General features: G+C 44.1%; 1 protein-coding gene across 1 annotated transcript in view; it reads right to left on the bottom strand.

The window, feature by feature from the left end:
• Positions 1-12,015, bottom strand: part of Kl (klotho) — a 42,523-nt gene extending 30,508 nt beyond the window's left edge. The window contains exon 1 of the mRNA XM_026395140.2: positions 11,209-12,015. Within this exon, the coding sequence (XP_026250925.2) occupies positions 11,209-12,015 (807 nt within the window). The remainder of the gene's footprint in view (positions 1-11,208) is intronic.
• Positions 12,016-12,237: the final 222 nt, after the last annotated feature.

The following is a 12,237-nucleotide window of genomic DNA, read 5'->3' as shown; positions in this document are numbered from 1 at the left end:
TCCTAAAGAGCGACTCTCTTGGCTTACGGCCACTCTCGAGTAAATTAAAAGTAAACTATAACAATGGAAACCACAACATAGCCCAAGTATCAAAGCTGGCTTTTAAGAGGGAGTGACCCAACAGGAAAAATTCCAATGTGCACAGACTTATCCACTTTTTACTTGCCTACTATCCCCTTGGCCAAAGCAAGTCACATAGTCAAGCCCTCAGTTCACATGGGAGGCAAGTGTACAAAGGTGTGGACACTGAGTGACATTTTCAGTAGGGGACACTGGTACAACACGGCTTGCTCCCTTTTTTGTAACTCCTGTTATTTGAATTCTACACCTCTGACTGCTCCATTGATTATCTTACATTTTTCTACTATTTTCCATCTCTTTGCCTTCTTGTTCTACTCTAAGGGAGATTCATAAACTTCATCTTCCAAACTTTCTACTGAAACTTTCATTTCTGCTATAATGTATTTAATTTCGAAATATTCCTTTTTCATCCCTTGAATATTTGATATATTACCCTGTTCCCATTTTCTAGATGCAATATCTTCTCTGATCTCTTCAAGAAGATTAGTGTAAGTTGGGGCTTACTGTTGTTACTGTTGTCTTTTTCCCCCCTCCCTGCCTAATCCATTTTCTCTAAGTGGCTTTCTTCCCTCCTGTTTATTTGAGTGGGTCTCAGTCTTTCATGTGAAAGGCTTTCTTCAGATGTCTGTTTATTCTTGATTGCCTACTCATGTTTAAGAGATGAGAAACAAAATCCTAATTGGGAGGTGTGAGCACATGGATGTGGTTTGTTGACTTGAGCTGTGCTGTACAGTGCACTACCTTGACCATTTATTGTGGAACTTCTAAGACTGGCATCTGTGGTCTTTCCTCATGAGCTCATCAGACTTCCTGGGAAAGGGTCTTCCAGTCATCCCTGCCTCAGAGTAGAAGCAAACTCAGCATTCTGAGAACCTGGAGAGGAAAGTTCTGGGATGGACCCAGCTCTCAGTTGCCTGTGTTTTCTGAATCTGTATCAGTGTGGTGCTCACTCATGCCCCAAGTGTGCTTGATGTTCCATAGTCCACACACCTTTCATGTGATACTCTGCAAATATTAACTCCCCGTTTCCCTCCTTGAACAACAAAGAGGGGCAAATGTCCAGCAATGAAGACTGGTTTTATAGACCTAGAAATGTATTGTTTCTTAAACAGCTTTCAACTATTTCTCCTCATTTTAGCCAATCATTCCCTTTACCCCCAATTCCAGAGTAACTGGATTTGCTTCTTTCAGCCCTTTGAAGGTTGCAATCATCAGATTGGCTGTTGGCTTCTCCTACTGCCAATTTAGTGGTCAGTTTTCCAGGTCTGCTAAATCAACTCCATAAACATTTGTCCATCTGCCCTTCAAATTCCAAAATACAGTTATTCTGCTCACTCCAGATCTGTGTGTGTGTGTGTGTGTGTGTGTGTGTGTGTCTTTCTTCAGTTGAATTTAATGAGGCTTCAACAGGGAACAAAGTTGATGGGTGAGTTCAATCTGCTGTCTTTCCTCAGAAATAGTACTTGGTGTTTCTCTGTTACATCAGTGACACGTATCACCTACAGAAAATTGAAAATCTAGATAATCAGAAAGGAAAAAATAACCTGTAATCTCACTATCCAAAAATAACCCAAATTCTCCTTTCACACTGTATGGGTGTAGGCAGAAGCAGAGCATGCTTTCCCTCACATAGCAAATATGTGCACAGCTCCTCTCTCCAGGCCCTGTGAGGTTCTGGGTATATTGGAAAGTAAGATAAACATGGCTCCTTCCTCCCAGCTTGAGATCTCTGGGGGGAAACTAATAAACCACTTCAATAAAATGTGTGAAGTACTATTAAAGGGTAGTACAGTATTTGGGAGGAGAAGAAGGAAGAACTATAAAACCCATTCTTGGACCTGCATGCCAGGCAGAGTTCCTGGGAGACAAGATAAAAAGGACTGCAAAGTGTACGTTACTTACTTATACAGCAGAGATATGGAAAAAGCATAACACAGCTGATTTGTTTTTCTCTTAACAATATACCACATGCAACTTGTAGAAAACCAAATGTCCACCTTTCAATAATCATTTAGTTTTGCACTGGACAAGTATAACACTGCTCTTTAAACTGATCATTTTACAACATATAGATTATTTCCAATTCTTACGAATAACCCATCACCTGTGGTAAACTTTCTCTGAATGAAATTTAATAAGACTAAAAGTTCAAAACTAAGCTACGAAAGATGACAGGAGGTGGCTGGCCTAACAGTAATGTGCACGAGAGGGGAAAGCCTGAGAGGTTTTAGCTGATGACAAACTCATCTGAGCCAGCCATGAGGTGACAGCCAAAACCGTTTAATGCAATCTTGGACAGCGTGAAAATGACTCGGTGTCTAGAGCAAGCAATGTAATCACTCAAGTCGACTGTACATCTGGGGCACCTCTTTGCTCTACACAGCAAATGTTAAAAGAGGCATTGGAAATTCCCAGACCTCCTTTTTCATCTTTTTGTCCTTTTCTACCAGGGCTTCCGAAGTACTGCATCCTGTTTTGTGATTTGTCAAATTGTTTCACCTGCCCTGACTTCAGAAGGGCTATTTCATAGAACTACACAATGTGCTTCCTACTTTGTGTGTCTGACATGTCTAGCCCAGCAGAAAGGCCCACTCCCTAGTTTTATAAATAAAACTTTATTGTAACCCAGCATGTGTCCATTCATTAACATATTGCTTATGGCTGTTCTCTTGGTGCAACAGACTGAGAAGTTGCAACAGACGCTACATGACCCATAAAACCTGAAACTTAGTCTTCTGCAGAAAAAGCCTGTCAGCCTCTGATCTCATCTGAACAGTTTTCCCCAACATTCTTCCTGTCCCTCAAAACTGAGGCACTTCTACATTCTATTGCAATTATTTGATGATTATCTCTCCCTCACTAATCTGTGACATGGTGACAGAGGTCTTACCTTATTTCCCCATTTTTTTGGCAGCAACGTAAGTGAGATTTGCCACCCTAAAATCCCAGCCACAGTCAATACCCACCCCCCTTCTAGAGGGAGAGGCAAAGCAGCAGAATCAGAGTGAAGGCTGTTCTTCTCTCTCAGTTCACAGAGACCTGGAAATGCAACCCCAGACAAGAAGGAGCGAAAAGGCCGCCCACATTAGGGCTTCCTCAGCAGCCGGCGTTAGAAACACGGGAGGAAGCTGTCTCTCTCCTGCAGACCAGTGTCTTTTTAGTAAGAAATACAAATGCAGTAACTGGTGTTTGACTTAATTTCAGGGAGAAGGTACCTGACACCAGAGTGAAAGACCCTTACCACCATCCCCCCACCTCTACAAAATCTGTCAGGAAGGCCAGGGGTGGCAAATGGACACCATGAAGAAATTTGGGACACTTGAAGAGAGGAAGGGGTTGAAAGGAGAGGATCATGGGATGAGGAGTCCAAAGAGAAGAAGGGCTAAGGGAGGGAAGGAGGACCCCCAAATGGCCCTGCAAGGGCCTTGATGCAGGGGGCACTGCCTCCACCAGCCCTTCCCCCACTGGGACTTTAAAGCCGTCCCCTTAAAACAAAGAGCCTGTAACTACAGCTCAGGAGCCAGGAAGCTGTATTCTCTGCAGGGTCCAGAGTTGGAGGCCTACCTCCAGCACCTCGTCCTTAGTCATCTATACCCATCACCTTCCCTCATGAAGGACAATGGCACAGAGGCAGACTCCACAGACAACCCAAGGCCCGTCCCTCTGCGGGGAGACAGGTCCACTTTTCCATCCCTTCTCCTCCACCTCATCCTTAAGGGTCAGATGATTGAGGGGCCTAGTCAAAGGTTTCATTGTGTTCCACAGCTTCCTGCCCCACAGGAAGCTCTCAAGAAATATCCCTGACTCAATGTCCAGCTCCGCTGTCTTTTGTGAGCATGTTTTAGAATTTCACTCTAATGAAAGGGAAACTATTTAGGAAGAACATAGTGGCTTTTTCAAATATTAGAAAAGTTGTTGTCTTGGTCTATTTTCCGCTTCTAGAACAGAATATCATAGACTGGATGGCTTAAAAGGAAATGTATTTCTCACAGTTCTGGGTCTGGGAAGTCCAAGGATTCCATCTGGTGAGGGCCTTCATGTTGCATAATCACACGGTGGAAGGACACACAGCAAGAGAGCATGTACAGGGGCTGGGGATGTGGCTCAAGCAGTAGTGTGCTTGCCTGGCATGTGTGCGGCCCAGGTTCGATCCTCAGCACCACATACCAACAAAGATGTTGTGTCCGCCGAGAACTAAGAAATAAATACTAAAAAATTCTCTCTCTCTCTCTCTCTCTCTCTCTCTCTCTCTCTCTCTCTCTCTCTCTCTCTCTTCCCGAGAGAGAGAGCGAGAGCGAATGCACATGAGAGAGACTGAGAGGATGCTGAAGTTTCAAACCCACTCCCGCAGTAACAACCCTCATCCATTCATGAGGACAAAGTCCCCTGACCTAACAACCTCCCATTAGGCTCCGCTTCTCACTACCATGGCACCAGCAATTAAATCTCAACACAAGTTTTGGAGGGGACAAGCATTCACAGCACAGCAGTTGTCTTGTCAAAGGGTGATTGGCTTTATTCTTTGAGATTTAGGAAAGCAAAGAGACAACCAGGAGTCGAGTCCTGTACAGCAGCAGATTTCAGTGCATTACAAAAGATAAAATCAAGCTGGAAACTTGAGAAGAGCTGAGTTCGCCTTACTGAAGAGAGTAGAGCAGAAGGTAGAAGACCCCACCAGGGTTTGTCCCAGGGAGAAATGTGGCCTGGAATTTCCCAGGTCCCTCTGACTCTAATATTTTAATCATCCACTAAAAAAGTGCACATATAGACATGGAAATAATATTTGCATAACCACTATATTCTACATACCTCAGTGCTTTCGGTTTATTTTGTGAATAACTATAATGACAGTGGGTCATGGCTGATATTCTGACATCTCTACTTTAACCAATAACATCTATTTAGACTGTGACCACAAATTTCACTAAATATTTATTTTCTTTTGCGCATGTATTATATTACATCAATCACAAACTTGAGTCTTTCCAACACCAAACTGGGTCCCAAAAAGGTACTTGGTAGTACATATTACAAAAATTAGGTTATTTTAAACATGGTTTGATAATTTGGGGCAAATGCTATTAAAGTAATTTCAAAGAAGAGTCCACGTCCTATTGAATGCCATAGGTGCCAAACTGAGAAGTTAGATGACGTTACACATTCTAAAGCATTTGTTTGATTCTCTTGTAACTGGAGAGGATCATTTCTTAAATATTTATTGCTATGATTATCATTATTGATGGTAAATTCATATCTCACTGCCATGGCATGGATGAGTACCCCCGAGAGGTCCATGTGTTAAAGGATTGTTCCCCACGATGGTACTGTTGGAACATTCTGCTGACTTTTTAGGAGGTGGAACCTTGTGGGAGGTCCTAGGTCATGGGAGTGTGCCCTCAAAGGGGACTGTGGGACCGGGGTCTCTTTCTCATGCCCATTTGCTTCCTGGCTGATGAGGTAATTGGTTTGTTCTCCACACACCTCTGCCATGATGTGCTGCCCTCCCAGGGTCCCAAACGATAGGGTCAGAGGTCATGGACGGGAACCTCTAAAACTGTAAGGCAGAATAACCCTTTCTCTTTTTAAGTTATTTATCCTAGATACTTTGTTATAGAAATGGGAAGCTAACTAATATACTTACCTTTATAGGACTTTTTGCATTTTTCAAAACATATTGGCATGTATGATGTGGTTTTAATTCTCACAATACCTGGAAGGGAAGCAACAGGGTAGAGATTGTTGTCTGTCCTGAGTGATTTGTTCCCACCTGCTTTCAGCATAATAGGATAATTCTCCGAGTTCATGGCTCAGCAGTAGACAGTAATTCCCAGACTCCTTTGCATACATGACTGGGTTCTGCCAAGGGGAACTGAGTGGAAGTGAAGAAACAACTTCCAGGTCAGGAAGTTGATAGAGGCCCTGTTCTCCCTCTTACTCTCTTCCCCTGCCCACTGAATGAAAATGGGATAGTACTTGCTCTGGAAACTCACAGAGGTCATTTGTACATAGAGTTAGGAACGTTTTCACTATTTTTCTTCACTGAAAAATTTCTCCCAAGATAAAGCAGGAAAAAGCAAACTATAAGCATTTAACTTACAAGAAAATGGACATATTGAAATAAGCAGAAAATATTTTGCATATACATTTATTTATTCATTAGAAGTAGATGGAATAGTTCCTCTGTGTCAAATACTGACATAAACACTAAAAATTTGAAAATAAATACGATATGTAGTCTGTGCCCTCAAATAGCCACAAATGAGTAAACGATCCACTCTGCCAGTTGTTGTCCCCAAATTGGACAATAAACTGGTTTATCCAAGATGGAGGTGAGAAGAGATATATATTTCCTTCAGATTAACTTTGTACCCACTGTGTATCAAAATAGAGCATATAAAATGTATATTATGCTTCTATTTAAATATAGGTTACAAGTACAATGTTTCTTGTAACATTTCTGGAGAAGATGTGCATTTTGGAGGATTTAATAACAATAGGTATTTTTTGTCATCCCCTCTTTATCTGCTACCCTCCCAATAGACATATGTTCTATGTCCTTCTACACCTAAAATTCCTTTATATCTAAAAAATATAACCTTCACTGAAAGAAAGTCACCTTTTGCACAAATCGATTATAATAAAATTATGGTTTAGAGCAATGATCTTTTTGAAAAACTAAGATAACTCAGAAAGTTCCTGTGTGCAAAGCTGTGACTGACTACATATGCAGGTGTCATGGTTCACTCATTTTACACTTGAGAAATGCACACTGACCTTATTTAGATGCTTATCAGTTTACATTTTCCATCTTCAACTCAAAATAATTGATGTTGTTAAAGTAGTGCTATGATTTTTAACATTATTTTATTAGTTATTTTCCTATTTTAAATTTTTTCTTGGATTTGTCTGTAATCTTCAGAAAATATTGTCTTCAATCAGCTATTCAAAGAGGAGTGAGTCAAGCTCTTTGAAAAACATTTAAACTAGTTCTGATTGAGTGGGGATTGCATTCAGTCATGTTCTACAAAATACATTACCTTTCAACCCAGCCATGTACCACATACATTTTAATGAGAGGTAAATTTGTAAAGTGCTTCCTAAAAGTACATAGTATATATAATTTGAACAGACATGTAGTAGATGATTTGCTTTCACTTATTACTTGGGGAATGAAAATTCAACCAGATAGCAAATAAATATATGCCTAAAGCTAACCAAGAGACTTTACCACTCACCCCATTTTGAAAACATCTCATAATGCTCTCTATAGTGAATACAGATAGTTTTAGATTGGAAGTTTTTACAATGGAGTCATAAATTTGGTGATGAACCTTAAATATTCACTGTAAATGTCAGATGCTACATCATTATGTTCACTGGTTTTTCTATCTGGATAGGATTTGGTATTTCCTGTTCCAAATGGCTAGAAAGTCTGGCAAGGAGAGAAAATCCCAGAAGCACAAATTTATAAAGGCAAAACAAGGTTATTCAGTAGCCAGAAGCCACCCCCGGAGCACCTACCAAGGGCATGATACCATTTTAGGAGAAGCAGGTAAAGGGAACAAGGCTCCCTCATTTAAGGAACTGTCCAGCTAGTGGTTAAATAGAAGGGGAAATGCGGAAAGAGGCACCAGAGTGAAGCAATGTATTGTGGGATTCCAGAGAAGGGAAAGGTAGCATTCAGGTATGGGGCCAAAAGAGTGAGCTTGTTGGTTCTTGAAGAATAGGTGGAATTTTTATAAGCAGACTCCTGACTTGTTCTCACAGTGACAAACTGGGACTTCTAGGGAGCAAGGACATAAGTTAGCATGGGCTCCAGGTAGGAGGCTCTTCCTCTCACCCAGGCAGAATCCCATAGTGGCTTGGACCTCAGCCACAGCCACAAATAAAGGTGGAAGGGGTTTGATTCTGGATATATGATGGTAGGTAGAGCTCTAAGACTTGTCAAAAATTAGAAATAAGATGTGAGAGAAAGGGGAGAGTTGAGATTTGGGGCCCAACAAACAGGAAAGGCTGAGGGCCATAACAGAGTCAGCAGGCATTGGGTTTTAAACGTGTTACCTGTAACTCACCGATTAGACAGCTAAGAGGACAAGACAGTTATCTCTCCAGGTTTGGAGCTCAGGGGAGAAGTCCCAGCTGGAGACACAAAATTTGAAATTATCAGGTTACAGAGACTGTTCAATGGGATCCCTAGAGTAAATCTAGACAGGACACCCTGGACACAGCCCTGGCCCCTGCACTCTTTCCAGATGAAGTGATAAGGAAGAAACAACCGAGAAGGAAAAGGAATCACTAAGGAGCTAAGAAGAGAAACAAGAGAGAGCAGGGGTCTGGAAGCCAAGTTGAGGAAGTGTGACAAGAAGGGGGGCTTTAGATGTGCGGAGGCTTAGATGCATGCCGCACAGGACAGATCAGCCAAGACACCAGCTTCCACGAGCTTCCACGCTGCACTGAACACCAGTCAGTATTGACAAGCATCTCCTGCGGGCGGGCAGGGCTGGAGATACTTGTATCTTCAACTTGGTGTTGATCCTCTCAGAAACCCAGGGGCAAAATAAAATCTCAAAAGTGCTCCTGGGGCTAGACTCCAAAACTTAATGCTGGTTTTTCAAGGACATCAAGAACCCTATTTCAAGAGCCATGAAAGCTGAGCAGACCATTTTTAAGCCAAAGAAGCAGAGAAATTCCTCTTGAAGGTGTCTCTCCCACTCCACCCCACCCTCCCCAACACACAGTTTTGTCAAGGCTCATGCCTATACCAGGAACCCGGGAGAGGATCATGGAGACCTCCACGGTGAACAGAGTCCCCCATTATTTGTCCTGCTGTTTGCCCTGCCTCCTAGCCTCCAGGCCATCAGACAAGGATTCTGGAATCTCTGTGGGGTTCAAGTGTCCATTCTCCCCAGTATTCCTAAGCCACTTGAAAATTAGTGGAAACAGAGAGGTGTGGGGTGGGGTGGGCCAGCTTTGTCCTTCACCAGCATTAGATCCCCAGATGGTAATTAATATGCTAAGGGCTCCATGGTCTCTAACTCTGCACAAAAGCAACATCTAGCCTCAGCAGAAATATTCTATTACCAAAATCTGCAGAATAAGTTTTCTCTTTTTCAGATAAGGTAAAAAATGAACTATCCAACCCTCTACCCCCTACACACATCTAGAAAGAACATTGAAAACAGAATTAAAGAATTTCACACAACAAAGCAAATTTAAGATACCCTCCTAAATAATGGCAACTTCTAAATGAGATACAAAAATGACTAAATTCCAAGCCTGAACAAATTTGAAAGGAAACTTAATATTTTACAACAACTAACATTGTGTTTGCAGCATCAGCAAAACCAAGCCTAGTGTCTATCAGTCACTAATTTCTTATGAATACAAAGTCCACTGCACTTCTAGGACGGATGGTTAGTGTTGGCAATTTTTTTTGTGTAATTCCTCAAAAATGTAACTGAAAAGTTAACCACAGGTCAAGAGTGGACACAAGAACCTAAAATGTGTTAATCATTTGAAATACCAGAGCACCAGAGAGTTCTTGCAATTCCTTATCTTATAAATGCAATTTGGTCAATATAATAACAACCAACTACTTTTGTGTACATATAGTTTGTTGTATGCACTCTAAAAAATAGATCTTGTATCATTTAAATATTAAATAGTGATTTTACAAGACAGGTGTATCAGATCCCCCCCCCAAGCTAGTCCACTAATCTCCTATTTGTTTGTGACATGAACTGACCATTTGCTTAAGTTTTCTTCAAAATATGAGGCAGTTCTACCCATAGTTTTTCTACTACCTACCATCAACTGGTGATGGTTAGAGCTTATTGGTTCCTTAAAAGGACTTACAGAAGAAAAAAATTAAAGAAGTAACCCTATGAGAAGATATATATATATATATATATATATATATATATATATATATATGATCAGCAAAATCACAACTTGTCAAATAAATTTGACATTCTTGCATGACCAATGGTAACAAACAGGGTTGTGAAGCAGACATGCAATCTAATTTCACCATTATTACATTACCAGCAGCACAGAGCACTAAAGCAACTCAATAACCCAGTACTGTTCTGCCTCAATTATCTATGGCTTTCATTAAAAGTGTTTAGAAAGTCTTCATCTTGAATTTGTTCATAATATGTGGCTTTATTCTAAATTGAAAAATCTATCTTCCAGTAGATCCACAAGTCACCCAAAAGGGGTACCGAAAGGACTGGCATGAGCCCTCAAACCAATAGGGATTTGAACATTAAGCAGAAAAGGAGGAAGTAATAATTGAGAGACAGTTTTATCATGGCATATCAATATTTCCTGCTGTCAAAATATATGAGATCTTTTGCACAAGGGTATTAAAATTACTTTTGTCAGACTAATAATCTCATCAGTTAGGAATCCTTTCAACTAGAGACAGCATTGGGGAAATACAGATGTTGCAGACAGAATCTATACCATCCTGCAGTTGGTTCTGTATTGTTTGTGCCTAGCTTTGTTTAAGACTGTGTAAAGGGGTCCTCAGATCCTTGGTGACTGAGTAAGGTTGGTGTGAATGTTGTTCTCTGCCCTAGGGCAGAAGGAATCTCCAAACACGGGTTAAACCCGACCCTCCCTGAGGTGAGGATTTGACACCTTCGCATTTGAAGGAGTGTGCCCTTGTGCCTCAAGTAAAAAAGGTTTTAACGGATTAACACTGATCTCTGGCTGATTGCAATGCCCGCCCGTCTGTGTGGCTTGTGAACGCACTTGTTTCTTTCATCCATCCTCCTCATTCTCTCCCTACTGCTGCCACAAGGAAATCCCTGCCACTCTTCCCTCTAGAATTCTTCAACACCAGAGAAAGTTCTCTTTCCTTACAGGAGAAACTGACTCCTATTTCCTTTGGATAAATGCGCTCCAAGGGGCACTCACTCGCGCGCTCTCTGAAGGACTTCCCTGCAGGTCCTAACTCCACGCCTTTAAGGACAGCCCAAGCTGCTCACTTGCCTCGCGAAGTGCGAATCCTGAGTGACCCCACAAAGCAGTTCAAGCGAGGCCTCGTGTGAGAGCTGGAGACTCAGGCGCCCCTCGTGCCTCTGGCACCTCTCAGACCCTCTCTCTCCCCCTCGCACTCACCAGAAGAAGGTTGTGCGCCACCAGGTACCCAAGGCTCCGGCTGCCCCGGACGCCTGGGGCCAGGCGTCCGGTGGCGTAGCCGTGCCAGGCCACCACGTAGGGGTTGTCGATGGTGATCCAGTATTTGACCTGGCCACCGAAGTGGCGGAAGCAGAGCTCGGCATAATCCCTGAAGTGTTCCGCCAGGGCGCGGTTGGCCCAGCCTCCGTAGGCGTCCTGCAGGCGCTGGGGCAGGTCCCAGTGGTACAGGGTGACCACGGGCTCCACGCCCAGCTCCCGCAGCCGCTCCAGCAGGCGCCGGTAGTACCGTAGCCCCTCGCGATTGGGGGCTCCCGCGCTGCCATTGGGGAGCACCCGCGCCCACGAGATAGAGAAGCGGTAATGGGTGACTCCAAGATCGCGCAGCCCCTCTGTGTCTCGGAAGACGTTGTTGTAGCCGTCGCTGGCCACGTCCCCTGTGGCGGGAGGGGAAGGTGATGGAGCGCCCGACGGCAGATCAGCTGTCGGGGGATCGCCCAGGGTCCCCGGAGGGTGATGAGTGAACGTGTCCCAGATGGATGCGCCCTTGCCGTGCTGCCTCCAGCCACCCTCGGTCTGGTAGGCGGCGCTGCCCACCGCCCAGAGGAAGCCGTCGGGGAAAGTGTCGTGGAGCAGGTCTGCAGCCTCCGGAGCCGCAGGGCGCGCGAAGCGGGCCCAGGTCTGCGCGCCGTCGCCGGGCTCGGCGCGCAGGCAGCGGCCGCTCAGGGCCAGCAGCAGCAGCAGCAACCGCTGAGGCCGCGGGGTGCGCAGAGGGGCGCGGGCCGGCATGCTGCGCGGTAACCTGGTGCTGGGGCCCCGCGCCGTGTCCCTTTATGCCTGCGTCGCTCAGTCCCGCCCGCCCCAGCCGGCGCCCACCCCCGCTCCCCATGGGCCCCCGCTGGCAATAATTACCTATGAGCAGGCGCCTCCCTCCGCCCTGGCATGGGAGGGGGGACCAGGGCGCAAAGGGCGAGGGGCGCCCCGGGACGCAGCGCGACAGCCGGTCAAGTG

Source organism: Urocitellus parryii, chromosome 2 (genome assembly GCF_045843805.1).
Source record: "Urocitellus parryii isolate mUroPar1 chromosome 2, mUroPar1.hap1, whole genome shotgun sequence".
In the NCBI taxonomy this organism is placed as follows: Eukaryota; Metazoa; Chordata; class Mammalia; order Rodentia; family Sciuridae; genus Urocitellus; species Urocitellus parryii.
The sequence above is the reverse complement of the archived record's forward strand: the minus strand, read 5'-3'. Positions and strand labels throughout refer to the sequence as shown.